Source organism: Grus americana, chromosome 7 (assembly GCF_028858705.1).
Source record: "Grus americana isolate bGruAme1 chromosome 7, bGruAme1.mat, whole genome shotgun sequence".
Classification (NCBI taxonomy): Eukaryota; Metazoa; Chordata; class Aves; order Gruiformes; family Gruidae; genus Grus; species Grus americana.
In genome coordinates this window covers 699,622-721,048 of record NC_072858.1, presented here as the reverse complement: position 1 = coordinate 721,048, position 21,427 = coordinate 699,622, and the positions used below count along the sequence as shown (strand labels likewise).

At 43.6% G+C, this 21,427-nt stretch overlaps 1 protein-coding gene across 1 annotated transcript; it reads left to right on the top strand.

Moving 5' to 3' along the window:
• Window positions 1-943: 943 nt before the first annotated feature.
• On the top strand, window positions 944-20,156 carry LRRC27 (leucine rich repeat containing 27). The gene is made up of 6 exons (XM_054832298.1): window positions 944-1,167; window positions 1,990-2,266; window positions 2,575-2,705; window positions 5,765-5,823; window positions 13,883-14,035; window positions 19,776-20,156. The coding sequence occupies exons 2-6, from the start codon at window positions 2,054-2,056 to the stop codon at window positions 20,024-20,026; spliced, it is 807 nt and encodes a 268-aa protein (XP_054688273.1). The 5' UTR covers window positions 944-1,167; window positions 1,990-2,053; the 3' UTR covers window positions 20,027-20,156.
• The last annotated feature ends 1,271 nt before the right edge of the window (window positions 20,157-21,427 follow it).

Genomic DNA, 21,427 nt, shown 5'->3' with positions numbered 1-21,427 from the left:
TGCTCACCCCAGCACGTGGAGGCTCTGCAGGACAGGATCGCTTACACGGCAGCCCTGACTGCCCCGGTGGGGCTGCGTTGCCGGGAGGGTTTTCCTGAGGCCGGGGGTCTTTCCAAGGCTCGCGGCTTTGCTCCAGATGCACCCGCCCTGGGACTTCCCCAAAGAGGGACACCTGCGAACAAACCGCTTAACCGGGGTGAGGGATACGGTGGACATGGGCGCTGGAAGACAAATAGGTAGTAGTAATGGGAAACAAGAGGAAAAAGTGTTTTAAGAGCAGTGGGTGAGAGCAGTGGAGGAATGCTGCAGCTGCGAGGCTGACCCAGGCACCGGCCCCTTCCGGCAGCCAGGAGATGAACGCCAACGCCAAACCCAGCCAACAACGCGCCGAGTGCGCGGCGTGAGGGTCCTGATGGCGTGGGCACATGCCTGAACAATGCACCTACTGCTGTTTAGTCACCGAAAAATCACCGAGTGTGCATTTAACTGTTTGGACTGGAGAAACTTCACTGCCGGCTCCAGTAGTGCGAGAGCTTCCGTTCGAGGAAGGGAGATGAAGGCCCTCTCCAGATCAGGCGGTGCCCAGTATTCCCCCCAGCCCTCCGCCCTCAGAGCCCGCGGGTACACGTTCCCCGGCAGTCCGTCCCTGTCCCGGTTACCGTCCCCAGACACCCCGCCGGCCGGGGCCACCCCAGGGAGCCGCGGCGTCCCCGAAACCCGCGGGTGGCTGCAGGCCGGGGCGGGCGGCCCTGCCCGTTGCCGCGGAGACGCGAGCCCGGCGAGGCGGTGGCCGAGCGGCGCCTCCAACTGCCGATCGCGGCCTTCCTGCGGGCGGGCGGGCGGCGGTGCGGAGCCGGCCTGGGCGGGTCGTGAGGGGGGCCGGGGCCGCGCCTGCGTGCGGTGCGATGCGGTGCCCGCAGCGGGGCATCACGGGGACGTGGAGAACCCGCAGGCACGGCGGCGGCCGCCCTCACCTGGAGCAGCGGCCTCGGCAGGGCCGCCACAGCCAGGGCAGGAGCCGCAGCCAGGGCGGGTGCCACTGCCGCCGGGGCACCCTCGGGGCGCGGGCCCGCGGCCACTCGCGTCTGGAGCCCCGACGCTGAGGGAGGCCTCGAGCGAGGTTCAGCGGAGCGGTGCGTGTCGGGCAGGCCGAGCCCGGGCCTGGAGGTAAAAAGGAGTGCAGCCAAGCACCCGATCAGGGCCCTGGCACCCGCTAGCATCAGTACAAACTGGAAGGACTGCAACAAAGAATGGGTTTTCTCTTCGCGTTGTTTTGTACCATGGATAGAGCTGCCCTCTTAGGTCGTGAGGCCTGGGAGACTCCCCGGGAGCCTGGGGGGTTCGGGGTGAGGAGCTGCGGGTCCGCAGCTTGCTGGAGCACAGGGCCCTGTCCTTCCCCCACCCCAGGCACCTGCAGCCGCTCTGCGCTGGGCAGAGGAGGGCTGGGCGGGCCGCGGTGCCTGGGGCCCGTGCTCCCCACGGGCAATGCAGCAGCGGCCTTTGGGGTACCCGCGTCCTTCAAACTGAGCTGGGAAAGGCCCCAAGGCCGCCCAGCGCCCCATACCTCCCAGGTATGGCGATACAGTGCCAGTGCCCCTCTAAGGGCTTGTAGAAAGGGGAGCGGGAGGTGTGAGACCAGTCCCAGAGGGCAGCCAGGAGACTTGGCTGGACAGCACGCTGTCTGAAGGGAGATTATTTAATGTATGTGTGTATGTCAGTGTTTCTGCCAAGCCTACATGTGATGCAGTATGGGGGACGCATAGATGCAAAGGCCAATTATTTACTGTTCCTTCAAATATGTATAATGATAAATTGTATCATTATTATAAGTGTATCTATACAAATAACAATTTGTGTGGTTTGTATTGTACAAATGCAATATTGTACAAGGAATACATAGCACTGGGGATAATCTGCAAATTAAGAATGTAAAACCGAAACGTGCTTTGTGTACGTTCTCTTTCCAAAATACATTGTTGTTTTTCTCAGCTCATGACTTGCCTTCAGCTGATCAGTTTGAATTACTGAGTCGGTATTCCAGGCTTGCTGACAAATGGATGACAGCTATTCTAAAGAGTTTAACAGCAGCGGCGATAATTTTGGAGAAGAACATCTCAAAAAGAGAAATTTGACTGGTTCTAATTCATCAAAAGAGATCAAGACAGCTGTTGAAGAGTGTCTGTTGTCATCTTCAAGTGCTCTTGATGTCAGCAGAAAAAATATTAAGCATCTTACTGAGGAAATATATAGACTGCCCAACATAAAGGTAAATTGTTACAGGTAGTTCTGATACCCTTGGCTTAAGTGTAGCTCAGAGCAGTTAAGGGCTAGTTGCTTTGTCAGATAAGTGGAAAAGCTGCAGGTTCTTAGCTATGATCTTTAATCCCTGGGTTGTTTTTTCCAAGAACAAGTCCTTAAATAAATTGCTTCAGTGTGTAATTTACAGAGTTGTGTATCCTTTAATCCCCTTTAACAGTGTTCTTTCCACAAAAATGTACAGCACTTTTCACATTCGACGTTTTGCATGCCCCTATCTTTCTGGATTTAAAACATGTTTATGTTTCTCTCTCTTAGTACTTTCATCTGGAAGGAAATGTCATATCAATGATTCCTGAAGATTTATTTCAAAAGCTGCCACATCTTGTTTGGCTGGATCTCCGGTATAACAAGATTAAAGCTCTTCCCCCTGGAATCGGTTACCACAGGTAAGATCATTGGTCATACAGATAATTTAATAACAATTGTATTTGTCTTCTATTTGCCTTACTGTAATTTCATTTTAACAGTCAGACTTTTATATGCTTTTGTTTGACGTTGACCTCAGGGCAGGAGAGTGGTAAATAGGCTTAATTTTGTTTACTAAAACTCACATGAGCTGAAAGGTCCAATTAATATTACATAGCAAACTTCTAAACTCTTTTAACTTTAGAAATGTAAGACCTGTTAGTCTTCACATAAGTTTGCACCATTTTCATTTTATTGACTGTAGTTGACTATTTTTACAGTGTTGTAGGTGAGGTGAAACGGGGACCCACAGAGTTACAAACCTTGTGTCACCCCTAAGTGACAATGTAGGATAGTTTAATCAAAGAGTGTTACCCATCAGTCTGGTTTTGATGGTTGTCTGACATGGAATTAACTGTTGGAAGGATTAATTGGTTGTCACTGATTCGGATGGAGCGTGCAAGGAAGAAAGCACACCATGTTGCTGTGACCCTGAGAAGTACTGTGATCACCAAAACTAACTTCTGGCCATTTTTTTTAATGTCCTTGGATATTCACTCTGGAAGTGGAAGACCACAGATCACAATATGTGGTAATTAACAGGGACAAAGAAATTGTTTTCTTACTGGAAGGGAAAAAAACCCCAACATGGGACAGTTTGCTTGGAGTTGTGGTTCTAAAAGAAGCCTTTCTGTGAAGAGGTAAGGAGGAAAAGAGGACAACTCTTGAACAGTATATGCTACAGAATTTTCCAAAGGAAAAAAAATAAAAAATGTCATGGCATCTTGTGATTGAAACAAGGTGCTTAAAGGTATTTTAAGATCACTTGTTTGTGAATCATTATGTATTCAAGTTTTGATTAGAAAAATACAGTAAGGTTATGCCTCTAAAAATAGCTGAAAAATGTCAAGTTTAATGATGTTTACAAATCTTTTATAGACAGCTTTTGTACATTATTTTAAAATTGGACAGGACTGATAGTGGTTTAATATGGTTGTAAATTATATGATAATCATTGTATAAGTGGTTGAAATCCTTTGAGAGTAAGACATTGTGTGCATCTTCCTCAAAAATAATGTCGGTCATTAGTCCCTACATGTATTATGCTTTATCTTGTTTGTATTTTTCCACTGACTTCAAACAGCAGCTCAGCTTTTAGAAAACACCCATCACAAATAATCACTGAATAACTTAGTTGCATTTTACCCTTATTACACGCTGGAGCATAAGCTGTATTTTAAGGTGTTTGGAAATTCTCTGGGTACCCTTTTCTAGGAGCAGCCAAAAATGTAGTTTTCATCAACAGCAGAGACTCATTGAAATCTTGTGCTAGTCTGGGGCCCGATTGATTGACCATTCAAGTTGTTCATGAATCTTTTCACTGATTTTAATAGATACTCTTTTTAGAGTATCTCCAGGTCAAACAGAAACATCATCTCAGTTGTGGAAATGGTGTCTAGCTCCTGATGCAGGGAGGGAAAGTACCACTCTACCACTCTTCTCTCTAGAAATCTCTGCGAGATCTGGATGTACGGCCGGGCAGATATCACCAAAGGGCGTGTTCCCCGTTGTCACAGAGGTTCCGTTCAGGCAAGAGCTGCCAAGAAGGAGCATTTGCCATGGCACAGGGCCCGGCTCTCCATGCACGGGGCCACAAACACCGAAGGGTTCTGACGCAGCGGCATCGCCCTGGCGTACCCCAGTGCCTCAAACTGCGGGGGAATTTGGGTTTCAGAGTCTGGACTCGCCTGTCGCTTTCACTTAGCTTTTTGCTTTGAACGGAGTTCAGTACTCCGCTTCAAGAATGCAAACATGGTGCTTTCATTTTTTTGACTGAATTGAAATATCTTAAAATATTGCCACAAATGTTAATCCAGTGTTGAGCAGCTGCCAGAACATTTGGTTTGGTTTTCTTTCCTAGAGGTAAAGAAATATTATGACAGAAACTACCAAGCTTTCTTCTTTGTTTGTTTGATTGAATTTTAACAGTAAACAAGTCAAATTGCAGCACTAGTAAATAAAAACCCATTAACTTTTCTGTTAGGATGATTTTTCGTTAATGGTATGGACAGCACCTTGTCCATAGAATATCATTTGACCTGATATGTTGCTGGATATTAAAAGCTATTTAAAAGAATTCTATTAAAATGGCAAAATGAAGCAGTCAAAAATTAGGAAATGGGTAAAGTATGGTTTCAGAATAGCTGCCTGGGGGGTCAGCAGCTGTGTGCTGCAAGGAGAAAAAAGAGGCAAAATCCCTGCATTTGAACGAAGTGTCCCTGTATCCCTAATGCGCCGTAGCCCAGAGGTTCCCATCAGAGATGCTTCAAACAGCAGTGTACACAGCAACTCCAGGCATTTTACTTGCTGAACGGCACTAATTGTTTTCTGTGCATGGGCATACTGACATTTTTTCAGAAGCTTAGGATTTGTCTAAATGTTAACAGATTTTCAGATACCTAAAAAAATTATATGTGTCATAAATGTCATAAATGTTGTAATGTGACCCATGCCAAGCTTCTAGGCTGCTTCCAAGAATAGGAACACTAGAGCTCTTAAAAAAAAGAGTTGACAAAATTAAATAGAAATAGGGCATATTTCTTTCTAATCTCATTATCAAAAGTGGCTGAGCAGTTTTAGCTCAAATTTAGCCTGAGGAACACACTCAAGTCAAACCGTTGAAGCTCAGCAAAATTATAAACAACTGAAAATGATGTGTTTATAATTGGAACAGTCAGTATCAGACTTTAAAGTGATGAGCAGACTTTGCAAAGAAAGATCAAACACTAAATATTGAAGTAGTATATAATAAATGGGCATAAATGCAAACTTCAGGTTGTCATACCAGAAAGCTTCGGGGGTGTTAGTTTCCAGCACTGATGTTAGTGATGGAGAAGTGTGGATTTGCCTTGTGGAGTCCCTTCTGTAGTAGGAAACAAAAGCAAGAAAAAAGTTAAGGAGGAAAAATATTCTTATGGTTCTATTTAATTAAATGAAATTTGTTCTTACAGTTGTTACTATTTTCTGTTTTATTGAAAAGGCAATTGAAAACTCTGCTTTTAGAAAGGAATCCTATAAAGGAGCTACCCACAGAGCTTGGTAAGTGCTCCTTTTTTGAAGATGTCATAGATATTTTTTGGCTTTTAGTGTTTAATTCTGTGGTTAGACTTTAAAATACTTTGATATCTAAGGAATGGTTTTAATTTACCACAAATATGTGCTATGAGAGGGGGGAAAAATTACTTATGTAATTTATAATGATTGCCTTCATTGATGAGAAGGGGAAATTTTATTAAAATGTCTGTAGTGTTCTGGTCAGAAATGTTCAATATTGTTTCTCTAAGTCTGACATAAAAACATGTCTTGGATGTCAGATAGCTCAGGCATCTGTGTAGTAAGACATATATAACTAAACGTGATTAGAACTTCTGCAGCTGTTTCTTACACCGAAGGATGTCTTTACAGTTTGTACCTTCATTTTAGTGACTCTTTTTGCATTAGCAGTTACTACTTTGGAATAACAAGTATTTCCAAGTCAAATGTTCCTAAGAAAAACAGAACAGGTTGCGTGGATTCCTGGGATGGTCCAGTCGGGACTCCTTGGGCTCTCAGAGTCCTCACAGCACGCATGTTGGGGTTCTTTATCATAGAATGGTTTGGGTTGGAAGGGACCTTAAAGATCATCTAGTTCCGACCCCCCTGCTGTGGGCAGGGACACCCTCCACTTTATCGCTGTTTGATGTTGTCTGAGCTGTGGGGCTCCTTGCCGTGGAGCTGGGAGCCTAACCTCCAGAGCTACACGGGAGTCTGGGCTCATGCCACCAAAACCGGCTTGACCTGAAATGGCCACGCATCTAGAATAGAATATTGCACTTAGGCCTACCTTCCTTCTGCTTACGTACCTGATGTTCAGACTGCGCTTTGGCGTACATTTTTGCAGCTGCTTATGATAGACCATGCTGGCTCCTGTGCGTCGTTTGACTCCATTTTATTCATTTTCACTTTCCAGTACTCTCTACATGAAGTATCTCACCTGTCTCCCTCCCCCACACAACCTCTCTGCTAGTAAATAAAAGGTATCCAGCGACGTCCCCTAGTACTGAGGCCAGCTGGCAAAACCCGACCTTTTCACATACAGTTACACTGTTTTGGTCGCAGATGGGGTGCAGCAGCGTGCAGAACTCCCCTGCAGTGGATCTGGGGCACCCTTGTTTCCAGCCCAGGCGCAGCAATTGCCTGGAAGGCCTGACTGGTGCAGGCAGACGTGCATCTCGAGGACCGAGCTGACCGTTTAGTGATGCAGTCATACTCTAAGGCCCAAGAGTGTTTCCAAGCACTATTAAGTTTTCTGTTATTTTAACAAAGCTTTGCTATTCACACTTAATGCTGTGCAAGCGTGCTCCGTCCTGCTCCTTGGGCAATGCATTAAGAAAGCAACCAGGCACAGCAGCAAATGCCCTTACATCACAGCCGTTCTAGCCCCGTACCTTGGCTCAGATGATTTGGGCAGAAAATCTTGCTGATGCAATACTGACCGTCTGGCTCTCCACCTAGCAGTTATTCTGGAGCAGTCTGGGCCGGTCCCTTTTTGAGGCTTCCAGCGCCGGGGTCTGCCACACAGACCCGGCACTCTTGAGCTCTCCAGGGCCCTGCTGCCCCAGGGCTTGAGGCCAGCTTATCGCCCAGGTCAGGCCAGAATCCCCTCTGGCCTTTCCCAGCTCAGTGCTCAAATCATTCGCAACCAGCATGCGGGAGGGAAGGGTGTGGGTGTGCTCTGCGCTGGCTGACCTGATGGTGGGTTCATACGTGCGTAGGGAAGAAAACTACAGCTGATGGCTGCAGCTCAGGTGCCGTTTACTCAGACACAGTTCACATGTGCTATTGAGTCTGCTGCACTAGTTAGCTTTTGGTTGCATCCTGAAGCTGGGCTTATTCCTGTGGAGTTGTATCTCCTAGAAGAATTATTTGAAGGAGAGCTTTGAATGAGGGATCAAAGCATAGGAGGGCGCAGGGAAGTGGCCTCAAACTGGAGCTGGACTTGGTGACCTCTGCAGTCCTGCTGTTGCCCATCCGGCTGCTGGAGAGGAATGACTGGTAGCCCAGGCAGGGGATGGACAGAGGACGTCAGTTGTTCCATTCCTGCTTCACATGAGGCAGCCTGTTCCTGGAATAACTCTGCTCTTTCTGCCCTGAGCTGAATAGTGACTGAATCAAAGAAAAATAATTTGCTGATTTAAACGTCTTTGTGTCTCTCCAAGCAGAATGGGCTGCTGGTGTGCTGGCCTTTCTGCAGTAAAACTTGTTTCGTGCAATGCTGTTTTCTGGACAGATCCTAGATCAGGACTCTCTTCTACTGTAATGCTTCGATTGTTACAGGTTTCCCAATTGGTATTGAGATGACGGATTTCCTACCATATGTGACATTTATCCATTTCTCCTGGCTCTGTGGATGATAGGTACATAAAAAGGGGATGCCAGCATTCCTGCTGTGTTGGAGGTTTTGTTCGAGCCACGGCAATTGGAAGAGAGCACTGCAGGCTTTTCAGGGCAGGTTTTGTTGGGCAGCAGTGCAGTGAAGACAGATGGCTGGAGGTATTTGCAGAGGCTGGCTGCAGCCAGGCTTCCAAAAGTCGTGTGTGCGCTCATTAGCGAGTGGTGCGGTGATACCCTGACGGAGCAGGGGTGGCCCAAGCCAGGCTGGTCCGCTCTGCCAGCTCTGCTAGCGGGACTTACAGCATCGTTTGCCTTAATCGCTTGTGCACATCCCCTCCAGTATTTGTAACAGTCGCGAGGATGCTGGATAAGGCTGGCAGAGTTGTTGCGCTGGGGCGATGCTGTCCTACCATATGTCTTTCCTTGGATGATCTGTTCCCTTGACAGCGCCTGTATGTGCATGGCGTTGCCACCTAGTCGTCGCACATTCCACAGTTGCCACTGTGTAATATATACAGATAGTGTGTGTACGTGTATACATATACACGGATGATGTGCAGAACCGTGCCTCGCTCTGCCCCACAGCAGCTGAGCAGCTTCAGACTTGACTCCTTACACAGTGGACAGTGTGAGACTTGGACTGGCACGGTGGTTTGAACCTTAGCTAGGGATGGCAGATGTAACGCAAGGATTGCCTTAATCCAGATTACTACAGGGTTCTCGTTTCGCTGCGTTGGAGCTGTGCTCATCAGGTCTTCCAAGGCCCCTGCGCTTCCCTGGCAGCCTGCATCACAGGCTTCTCCGCTCACGGGGACCTGTGGAGGTCACCAAGCAGTCCACCTGGCAAGCTGGGAGAAAACCTGGGAACTGTGCTGTGACATTGTGAGGGGTTGTCAAAATCTACTGTATTTTTACAAAACACTCATGTTTTGACAAGACAGCTTTTTCTGACAAAATCATGTTTCATGAGCTAATTCCCAGCCCACTCTTCCTCCTACCCTTCCCTATTGCTCTCTTGTCTGTACACTTGCCATCATAACCACCTGTATTAAGAAACAGAGTAGGAGCTAACGCTGACAGCATCGGCACTAACTGAAATTGGAGTTACTGTCCTGCAGTGGTCGCGCTGTGAGTCTTTGTCTTCTCTTTTCCTGGTAAGAATACTACTAGTTTTATGATGCTGGTATCATCCATACCAAACAAAAAGTTTGTAATGTAAACTGAGATGATTTTGGAGGATGATCCATGATAACTCTGTCTCAGCTGTTAGTCTTCAATTCTTGGGTGTGTTTTTCACCTAGATCTGGAATGAATTTACAATGTGTGCCTTCATTCATTGAACTTTTTTTTTTTTTTTTTTTTGTTAAAAGCTACTTGTTCAATGAATGAAAAATCTTTGGAAGGGGAGCAGAAGTCTGAATGGTAACAAAACAGTTTTGTTATTCACCAGTGGCTATTCCTAGAGCGTTTATACTGGTTCACCTGATTTTTGTTGAATTATCATATATTCTGAATTTAATTATCAAAGATGAAAAATTCATTGCCAGCCAACATGTTTCAAAAATGATCTCAAACTGCAGCGTACTGCACGCTCGTTGGGCAGTGTTGTGGGGAACTTGGGAAAGGTGCCTTCTGTTCCCAGGACGGCCAGTGGCCTGCTGGAGAGTGACCTGGCTTTGGGTCAGTCACCGGACTGCGCACGCCTCAGTTTCCTCTGCTGTAAAGCATTGCATAGGAGCTAGGTAATTTTACTGCTGCCTCTAACTAAGTGTTCTTTAGAATGATTTGGGAGCAATTCTAAAGCATGAAGAATCTCAGCAGGTGTTGCAGTTTAAAATTTAAGTGAATGATTTTGAAAAGGATGCTGAAAGGTGGAGTGCCAATTTGCCCTCCTCCCAGGCGTGCAAGTGAAGTCAGTGCATGCTGCTGCATCACGCAGCACGAGCTGGAGCTGCATGTCCTGTGTAACTCCCCCACCACATTCAAATCATGTTCAAACCTGAGCGGTTTTCAGCAAGATAAAAAAGAGATTTCATTTTTCCAATACTGAAGTCATCCGTGTGATTCATTTTGATCATTTCTGTTTAAAAATAGATTCAATTTCTTACACTAAACTATTTTAAATCTAATTGTATTCCCAAATAGTTCTTTACAAGGTGCATTTTCAAAGCCATTTCTCTTTGTTAATAACGTAGCTCTTCCTTTCTGCGTTTATATCTTCTGATTATTTGAAGTAATTTTCTAATTTGTGAATCACGACTGTATGAAAAGGCATTCTGGTAATTGTAGCTCACTTAGCAAACTTTTGGGTTTAGACTGTTAGAATACAGTCAATTTGCTAAACCTCCGAACCTCAGCATTCCTTGTCATCAATGCCGGATTGACAGCAATCAATGGAATTGTTTAGAGCATTGGGAGTGCTTGCTTGTTTGACAGAGAGACAGTCGTCTATGAGCTCTGTGGATATATTTCTTCACAAACCCAACAGCAGTAATTGCACAGCAGCATGTTTAGTCTCAGTGCAATAAACACCGGGTTTCAATTTTGTGCCCTTTTGTTACTCTGTAGCATAATTACCAGCACTGCTGGTCTGTTGTATTTTTAGTTGGTAGTCACGTAATTCTTCCTTTGCGCTTTTGGGGGGTTCTCGGCCAGTTTGCCTGCCGGGGGCACTTCCCTTGATCTGTGGTACCCGGTAATTCCTCTTTTCTCCCCTCAGAACTCTTCTCCGTCCGCGAGACGCTGCCAGGCTGATGTCGCATCGCTCCCTCACGCGCTGAACTTCCCGTACAACAACAACATGTCTGTCTTGCCACCGGCATGTGGTACACATGTGGTGCAGTTAAATTTTCATCTAAGTGTTTCCCCAGGGGTTTCAACAGATAATTTTTTCAGTCCCACTCCTATTCAGTTTCTCTAAATCACTTCAGTTGCAATTTGAGTGCAATTTCGGAGTAATGATTCAGACAGTTCTGATTTTCATTGGTTCTCAGTTTGAGTTCAACTTTAGCAGACTTCAAAGTTCTGATTAAAATTTGAGAGTTCTACTTCTAGCTGTGGTCTGTGGGGAGAAAAAAGAGTTCTGAATGCTTTTTGAGATTTGAGCTGAATTTTCCTTAACTCTCAAGTAAGTAACTTTGTTGGCGTGGGGATGGCAAAACTCAACTTTTCTTACACTACCGAGAAGTTACCAGTCAGTTCTTACCCTGTGGCTGATCAAAAAAACAGATAAACGATGAGAAATGGGAATGTAGTTGAAGAGAAGCAAGTTTTAGGTGCGTTTGTTCTCCATTTCAGTGAGATGAGAACAGTCCGTATTCCGAGGCAGAAATAGGACATCGCAGTAAATTCTCTGTGCAGCTGTGTGTAGTTTTACGTGCCCCAGGTTGTACAGACTGCCTGTCTCCTTGGTGTGACGAATCCATTTGCTCTTGGGTCTCAAGTCTCTCTCCCAAGAGAAGGGACCCAGAAGGACCCCGTGGCTGTCCCCATCGTCACGCTTGGAAGAGCTCCGTTGCGCTGCCCAGCTTCCTGGAGAACCCTAGTACCTGCTTCAGCTGCTCGTTGCCTTCAGCTGCTCTCGTGCTGGTTCTTATTTTTTCTTTTTAAGTCTACTTTGTCAATATTGCTGTAGTTGACATTTCTAGAGAAGTAACATCAAATGGAGTTGTTAATCACATTGTAAAATTTGTTTTGTAACATTCCTTTCAGCTTTAATTACTGGTAATTTAAAATCAAATAGCTGTGCTATTAGTAATGTGTTTGTCATTTCTGCAAGTAAGGTTTTACGAAAATATTTTAAAAGAGCAAATACACCATTTTATACTGTAATGAGTAAGGCAGAATTTTAAGCCGTCAACCTGTAGAAAGTGAGGCAGATTAGTCTGTACGGTCAAGCTGTGAATGGCGATTTAATGTGTGACTCCAGTAATACAACATGAAAAATATATTCTGATTGACTAGATTGGGATTGTCTATGTGGTTTTCAATGCTGCACTTCCTAAATACGTTATTATAAAGCCTATGTCAATCTAAAATAAATATCTGGACAAAATGTGGTACCACCTTTCTTTTAGAGACTCAGTACATTTATTTTTTGAAAGATTTAACAGATTTCAACTGTTGTGCTTTTGTTTGAATCAAAACTGACTGAAAGTATTATTTAATTGTGCAAATCAAGTTAGGAAGGGAAAATTGCTAATTTTATTTTACTTCTATGAAACAGAATTTATAAATATTTACAAATATAAATAATCAGCACAAATCTGATTTCTGAAACTGATTGTGCATATTTTGCACTCTGTTCCCATTTCGCAGACAGTAGGCAGGCCACGACAGATGACTCCCACCCCCTTGTCATCTTCCCGTTACATGTGTAACCCATGCTGCCTTTTGCTTCTGAGATGAGCAGGAGGCTGCGGCAGGCCTGCGAGATGCACGAACTCGTTAGCCCTTGGAAGGCCAAAGGTTTATGTCCGTCTCTTGTTTGTCGTCAAGTGATGGCGGCCCTTTGTTTCCTTGGGCAAGAGTAGCTAACGGTGAGGCTGGGAGTGAGAAGCAATACATATCATTTCAGAAGTAGAAAATTGGAACAATGCACTAGAAAGAAAAGAAGGACAACTTTAATTAAAATATCTAATTCCTTTCCTTTTGTATGAAAAAATTAATATGGGGTAAAAAACGGATTTATCAACACCACAGATTCCTTTATGAGTAAAAGCACAAGAACAGCAGCTGGGGGCTTGTACTGTTAGCTAAGCTGTTGTGGGAAAGTTCATTTTGTCAAGAGTAATATTGAATGAGGAGAACAATTTGCTTAGAGAGAGAAATTAAATAGTTACAAATTTAAAAAATCAAATTAAAAACCATGAGAATACTGCAAAGCTGTTAAGCAACAGGACAATATAAAGGCAAAAAAAATTAAAAGAAGAAAAAGCATGCAAACAATCACAACAAGAATGACAGGGTCTGTTTTATACAAATTCAGGTGAAACACCCCGGAAATCAAACTATGGAGCGGCTGAAGTCATGCAGGGGTAGATCCATGCCAGCTGCGTGCTGCATCTCTGGCTCAGGTGGAGATGTGTTCCCCTGCTGGGAAAGGCAGAAGTGCTTGACAGAGGAGATGGGAGGTTTGAGTTTGAATTCAAAGTATTGGAAGCGATAAAATGTGTGTGTTTGGCTCTGTATACATCTCGTGCAAACTCGGGGTTTCCACTCTCAGTCTGAAGGTGACCTTAGTTAAGCGTAGCGAATCGATAACGTTCTCGTTCTGAGGAGTTCCTTTCAAGGAGAAAGCAGACGTTTCAATGCAACTCAGTCTAGGCTGTCCAGGATAGCCTGAGATTGGAGAAGGGAAGTACAGCCCGTCAGGAATTCAGTGATAAACTAAGGTATTACAGTATTAGGAATACTATGCATATATAAAAGTATCAGTTATCTGTAGCTCTAAAACCAGCAAACTAAAAATCACTAGGCTTGGCCAAATAAATAATTTAAGGTAGTATATAGTATCTGCATATGTAATGATGGTAGTTATCATAGAAATCATAAACACAGAAAATACCAGTCATTCCCTTTGACTCAACTGCTACATATATTTAAAAACTCACCCATCTTTCAAAACGTTGAAAGGTTGGACCCAATGATCTTTCCAGGTCCCTTCCAACCTGGGCTGTTCTATGATTCTGTGATTGCTAAATTACATTTTTTTTTCCCCCCCCAGGAAACTTAACGTCACTGACAGCCTTAAATCTGAGACACTGTCCCCTTGAATTTCCACCTAAAGATGTCATACAAAAGGGATTAAAATCCATCCTGTGCTTTCTTCGGGATTCTGGGAGTGGAAAACTGCTGTGTATGGACCCAGCCACTTCAGGTATGTTGGCGAAGTATTTACTGTAAATTGTTTTGAAAAAGGTGCGAGCCAAGGGATGCTTTCCTTGTGGGCTCTTTCACAAATGGGTGTTGTCCAGCTTTGCATCTGAAAGGGATATTGCCGTCTAGAATAAATGCAGAAAAAGAAATGCTTCAATGTTGTGATAAAAAATCAAATGGTGAATCTGAGCCCCCTAGGTGGAGCAGAAGAGGTTGTATTTGTATGAGAGGAAGTCTTAATTACATGTGATGCGGCTAGAGAAACAGAAGGCAAAATCTTCAGCAGGGCTGGTCTTTAGAATCAGTGGAGAAGCAGCACGAACAGAAGGTTGGGCCATTTGATTAAGATGAAAAATGGCTGGTGTGCATGCCAGGCACTTCAGAATAACAGCAGAGAGGATAAGCATGCAGGTAGGTGGCATCTTACAGGGGACAGAGGGCAATTGGAGATATTAGGAAAATGAAAGAGGACACTTAATTAGCAGAAGACTGTGGAAAAAATGGAAATCTAGTACCTGGCTTACAGAAGAAAGGTGGAGCCGATAAAATTACAGATGGGTTAGTGGGGCTTCTATTTCAGGACATGGTCTGGTTCAGGTGCAGAGACTGCTGCAAACACTAAGGAGATCGGTGACAGCCTCCCGTGGGTGTCAAACCCAAGAAGTCACGCTTATAGAATTGCCTCCAGTGACACCGTCAGAGGCCTGGTGGGCAAAGCAGAAATAGTCGGTGCTGCTCCAGTGGGGCACAGAGGACCGTTGCCGGCGCTGGGGGCTGCCGAAGGCTGGTGGATAATGGCCTCACCCTAGCGCGTGCGGGGCAACTGTCCATCTTCCCCTGGTCTCCAGGTAGGGGCTCTGCTGTGGCGAGGCATGGCTGGGCTTTCTGCTGACTCTGTCGCCAGTCTGCTCGGCTTTTGGCACGTGGCAAAAGCAAAATGAAAATACACATGGAGGAAGTGTTATACGGAGGGTGGGGACATCATTACCAAATTTGTATACAGACTGAAGCACAGACCTACTTCTTTTTAAAAATGTAGTGCACTATAAATACGCTGTACACTGTACCTGATTTTTACAAACTGCTTGATATCGTTCATCTGCATACCAGAAGCCTGATAGTGTTTTCAGTGTTTTCATATTGTGTTTCAGCTCACATTCTTCAAAGACAAGCACAATTTGCTCTTTATCACTCTTTCTCCTTTGTTTCCACAGTATTGCAGTTATAAATTTACATTAGGAGGGTAAAATTAAGAAGTTGTCAGCAGAGAGGAAAAGATGCAACATAATTTGCATTATTTATGGTCCGATAGATTCCAGAAGTCATTAATAATAGAAATACTGGGCATGTTCCCATGGAAGAACTCTCCTCATACTTAAGCTTTCCTGTAATGAAGGCTAATTACTGTGGATACCATTAGTATCAGGCTGGAATTAGGGGTGTTAAAATGTGATACCATTAAAAGGAATGCAGTAAATTCAGAGTATGGGTGAGCCACTTAAAATGCTAAGCAGTATGGTGAAATATAAAAATACCAGCTCAAAATACCATGATACTGAAAATGAAGTCAAAATACTGATGTAAAGATAATGACTAATTTTTTTTTATTCATCTCAATTCTATGTGTGATGTCATTAAAGGGAACCACACGCTTTTCCAGAACTTCGTGTGATTATTGTCTTTGTGTTTTAAGACCTTGTTTATAGTTCTTGTTTTGAGACAAATTATACCCCAGTAGTGTTGCTTGATTACCAACCTTTTATTTACCTTCAAATTTCACCACAATTTAGCATGACTTGAGAGCAAGCGGTGCATTTGTCTATATAGACAAGTTTTAGCTGCATTACTAGTGCTTAACACGTACATAATTTTTGCCATATTAGTGGACACCTATTTTAGCATGCAAAATATGTAAAAATCTCCTTACTTAACATCTTAAGTCATCAGGATCTCAAGTGAAGTTCTAGACTCGGGTACCATCTGTATTATCCCCTGAGCTTGGCTTTTATGCTTGCAAGAGAACTGCTTTGTATGCAATCTGCAGGCAGATTCATGTGACGTATTAGAGCAGGGAAGTAGCTCACGGGCTGGCAAGTTAAACTGTTTGCTCAGAAGATCTAAATCCAGGCTTGTTTCAGACCATGTTTTGTTAGCCGCACGCTGATTTTAATACCTCCTCAAGCAAGGGTCATGCTAGATGAGAGCGATTGCAGGTCAAGAACAAAGTTAACTGGAAGAGGTGGGCAAGCCCAGCACCTGCCTGCACAAAGTGTTCCTCATACCTGCCTCAAGCCACATCGTATCAGAATTAGTCTAAATTTGTCACCTGGAGAACGTGAGAGAGTCTTCCAGGAAGGAAACCAGTGATACATTAAAATAGGCCTTTTAAGATGCAAGATTGCTCTTTTAAATGTATTTTACTGTTTAAGAAATCCAGTCCTAGTTTAATTTTTAATGTAGTCATAATGATAGAGCTCGAACCCCAAATTCCTGTGCTTCACAAAATTGCCCATGCCACAGGGATCAGAACAGGCCGTCGCTAAACATTATGAAAAAAAATCAGAGATGGCCTTGCTAGGAAGGTGATCAGTGGCCCATGGAAGCAGGTGAGCTTCATTAAGTGTTTGGGGTTTTTCTGTTAAATTCTAGCATTTTAATATAGGAACATACGCTAGTCATTTAACTTATTTTTTGCTGTACCTTCTGCAGAATCTGTCATGTTTACTGGTGCATTCGTTTACAAAGAGTACTAAAATGAAGGGAAAAAAGCTCCTGGTTTCATTTGTGCTTAACGTGGTTGAGGCTAATGTTTGTTTTTCTGGACGTAGGCCTAATGCCAAGTGTAGGTGTTCACCTGGTACTTCCATCAACAGCAGAATAACGTTTAGAATCGAAATCGGAAAAACACTAGGGAGTGGGAATAAAATGCCAAACATTTACCAGTAATTTTCAATGAGAACTAATGTGGCTCTTGGATATTCAAAATTATACTTTTTATAGACTTTCAAAGTGTTTTGGTAACAAATCCTGATCATGGTTGAAACACACGGGCATGCTTCAGTCCAATTAAACTGAGCTTTCTCTGGCATTCAAGTGGAGTTTTAGTAAGCAAATTGTGCAAAACTGAAGCAAAACTTCTGCACAGAAGAATACACATTCTTACTGTACTTACTGATACGAACTCTCCCCTTTACGATTAGGAAATTAGCTCATGTGAGCATTTTTAATTGTTACCTAAAGTAAAACATTTAGGGTAGTAACAAATGCATGTCTCTCTTATGTTGGACTAAAGGAGCAAAACCCCTGCACAGAACTCATCTGCGGGACAGCTGGCATTACGTACCGTCCCCTGACACGGGGTAGGGTCAGGAGCTGAGAGGTTTTCTTGATTTGGCTTTTAAAGACGTGCAGACTGTCGAAATAGGCTTATTTTATCTATCTGTGTGAGCTGAACCAGTATTCTTTTTCAGAGATCACCTTCTATACTCGGCAGTAGCAATTTAGAATTAATTAAAGCTGATCACTCTTCAAGTTAGTACGTGAAGTGAGAGCTTTGTTTGGAAAAAAACAGAGCAGTGTCTGACAACAGTGTGCTGTTTCTATCGTAGAGTGGACTATTGCAGCTGTTTTTCCAAGTTCCCTTATGCATTGTTATATGCTTCCTTTCAGAATAAACACGTAATATACTTGAGAGACTCTAGTCATTTATTTTGGGTTTTAACTCCCCTTTGGTGGTGCACAGTCTTGAACATTTTGAGGATTTGGTTAGTATTCTTCAAAATAGCAAATCAGAAGCATCTGCTGATTTTTGTCTGTATAAGAACGTGGGATCGCACTCAATTCTGCTTAATTCAAACACAATAGATTAGAAGGACGACAAAACAATTATAAATTATGCTCTGGGACAGCATCGTAACTTAATTATGTTATCATGTTTAATGTTAGTTTAGGTAGTGGTATGTTTAGAGAAAAATAATCCCATGGGCCTTAATATTTAGAATCTGTGGGCATGCACATGAAGTTTGGGAACCTTCTGTAATATGCAGGAGTTTTTTGCTCCCTCCCACATGGCCCATCTGTTCATGTTGGATGAGAGCAGTGTGTAAGAAGTAGTATATACATACTTCATGCAGAGAGGATAACAGAATGTACCTTGGAATAATGCTTTTTCTCTAAAATGTGAGGAGAAGAGGGAGGTGAAATCCAGTGTGTTTCTTCTCTAGGATTCAGGGAACCTCCTGAGTCTATAGTTTGTATAGAACAAACCGCTGGGTCCCTTAGGAGCTCTCACCACCAGAGTCACAGGTGAGCTGCGATATATTTAGCGGTTGTGGTTGCTGTTGGGGCAGCGAAGATCTAGGGTACACAGCACCCGAAAAGGTGGATGAATTCTGGGGTGGTCAGGTACCGCTGAGCCTGGCACTTCTGTGGGTACCCTGGCAGCTTATGTGCACAAACCACAGATACCGGTAAGGAAAAGTCACGCTTTGGAGGGCAGCGTAGATAGATCCTAGAGTTAATCATCGTCATGTAAATGTGAAAGATCACCGAGTAAGTTCAGTTGTGTGTGAAGATTAATACCTACGAAGGTGTAATCTGAGATAATGCTAAATTTGTTGAACCTGAGATGCCAGTTGGGATGAAATGCAAGGTGTGCTAAAGCTTTCGTCAGTCCTTTGGTTGTCGTCGTGATATTACGTTACATATTTAAGTTTATTATATTGAAAGATCTTTCCTGTTTTGACTCACAGATTGCATTTGGGTACTTGTAGTATGTTAATGATTATTGTATCTGTTTGCTTTGCCTTTTTACTTCCTCTGATACACGGAACATATTTTTAACTCCTATTCATCATGCAGAGAACCCTATCTTTAATTCAGTCATACACAGTTCGTGTAATACTTATTTATACCCAAATCTACATTGGCAGGCTATAAATGCTGCGGGAAAATGAAGTGAGAGAAAAAGTTAGGGTATATACAGCCTTAACTCAATCCTTATATGTACATGTATTATGTGAGTCTTAGTTTCCTCTCTATTTTTTTCCTCAAAGTAGAGATCCCAGTACACAGCTGGGATTTTCTGCTTTCATGTCCTACTCTGTTGCAGAATTCCCTGTTGTTTATACAGTACATTTGGCACAGCAATATTTAAACCTTGCTGCCGTCTGTGGTAGACTCTCCATTTAGTTGCACGGCTCTTGGGTCAGCCCTGAAGGAGGCAGGGGCTCCGGCGGTGGCACGGAGCCGGGCTCCGTGGGTCGCACGTGCCCACGGCTAAGGCAGCGAGGGACCTTTGGTGACACCCACCATGGACACTGCTCTGAGAACGTGGTTTCTGCAGGGTGCAGAGCACGCGTGGCTCTTACGCTCGGTGTAATGAGAGGTGTTAAGCACTTTACAAAAATGATTGTAAGTTGAATCGGCTTCTGCATGGTGGAATTGAAAAAAGCTGGGCAAAGAGTTTACCAAATTATGAGATATATAAGTTATCAGTCGAAAGGAAGCCTCTGTGCTGCTCATGTTCATCAATAGACTGTTGGTTTCCTCCAGAACACAGATCGCTTTAAACCTGTGAAAAATCTTTGAGAATAAAGTATGTATTAAAAGAAAAATAGACCAACAAATCTCACTTCTGTTAGATTGATTGACCAGCGCTATCCAAACGCTGTGTTTTGCTGAAAAAGCAATTACTTGAATTGCTACCTAGGATTACAGTAATCTCCCTTTAATTCCAATAGAAATGCCACCTGTTGAAAAGCTAAACTTAAGTGACGTGTTGCAGTGCGGTTTGGATTTGTCAGATGAGTGGCCTAATGAAGAGGAAAAGCGAAGATTTCAGAAACTGAAAGAAGACATTATAAAAAAAGAAAAAGAAGAATTTCTTGCTGACGAATGTGTAGGTGCAACCCAAGATTTTACTGAAGCAGGGAAAAAGCAGAGGAAGAGGGATGAGCTCCACCCGAGTCAGCTAGTCTTGGCAGGTGACTAAGCTTCCCGCAGTGGTGTGTGACAGGGATCTTGCAAGTGCTGGGACACTCTGCGTTTCCACTGGGAAATACAAAAGCAATTTAATATTCATCATTGTACTCATTGTCAAATATGTATTTGATGAATAAATGCTATTTTTGACATAAGTATGTAGAATACAAAACAACTTTTATATTTTCTATTATTTTAAATATTTTTTCTCCAACATTAAAACCCACTACCAATCTCTTATATTTTCTCATTTACTTCCTTTTTTATTCCTATTTTGATAATTGTGCCTTTCAATATCCAGATTCATTCTACTGCAAAACAATAGAATTTTATAATACAGAATAACAAAGGACTGCAGAATCCTGCAGGTAACATAATTGTTCATTTCTAGGATATGCAATGTGATAAATAACTATGTATAAATACAAGAATATATGTTAAATTCCTTTACATTTGCATACAAAGCATTTAATAAATGTTTTATGTGTCACATTTCCCAATATGCAAATAATGTGAACCCTATTTGGGAGAATTTGTTGGTGAATCCTTTCAGAAAAAGGGAAGTACCTTTTTGTGTAAAGGAAAGAATAAACACACTGGGAATCATCTTAATTTTATTTTTTGTCAATATTTACCATGATATCGATGATTTTCCCCTAATATTCCTGAACGTTTTTACTGTTATTTAAAAATTATTTCTCGACACTAGTTTTCAATAAACTAGAGCAGAATGATTTTTTAAATACTGACCATTTGATTAGGTTTCACATTTCAAACAAAAACAGGAAAGGGATTTTTATATCTTCTCTGAATTTTCTTTCCCTCCTCGCCCTGTCGTGTTTGCCTCACTCCCGGAAGAGTCAGTAGGGAAAAGCCAGCGCGCAGCTGGGCGGGAGGGATGGGGAACGTCCGCGGCCAGGGATTTGGGGATGTGGGGATTCACTGACTGCCCTGCGCATCCCGCGCTCACCGTCAGGCCCGCGGCGTTGCCAGCGCGGCGAGAACCTGGCGGCGGCCGTCCTCCCTGGGCGTGCTCGGCGCCAGCTCTCACCCGTGCGGTGCCCTGCCTCTCCCTGCTCCCGACGTCCCGCGGTGTCACGCAGCGTTCCGTGGCGGTGGGCTCACCTCTGGGGCTTTCGGGATGAAGTACGAACGGGACGGAAGAAGCCTTGCAGAATTCGTGGTTTGTGCTTGGGGTTGTCTCCTCGCGATACAGCCTTGGGCTTGCAGGGGGTGCGTGAAGTCATTCCTTTGGTAAATTACTTAACTGTGGTTTTTCACTTCAAATGGTCTAGTACTTAGATTGAAATCAAACAGACCGCTCGCATGCAGGGTCACTAGTAGATAAAAATGGCATTTAGGGTGTGTTCATCACTATCCTTCAACGTGCTTTGTTTTCTATGTAGTATTT

What these genes read in the sequence shown, in the direction of transcription:
- LRRC27 (XM_054832298.1), top strand. Translation starts at nt 2,054, where the DNA reads ATGGATGACAGCTATTCTAAAGAGTTTAACAGCAGCGGCGATAATTTT. An exon ending in GGAGCTACCCACAGAGCTTG is followed by an intron (nt 5,824 to 13,882) that starts GTAAGTGCTCCT and finishes TTCCCCCCCCAG; the next exon opens with GAAACTTAACGTCACTGACA. An exon ending in TATGGACCCAGCCACTTCAG is followed by an intron (nt 14,036 to 19,775) that starts GTATGTTGGCGA and finishes TAATTCCAATAG; the next exon opens with AAATGCCACCTGTTGAAAAG.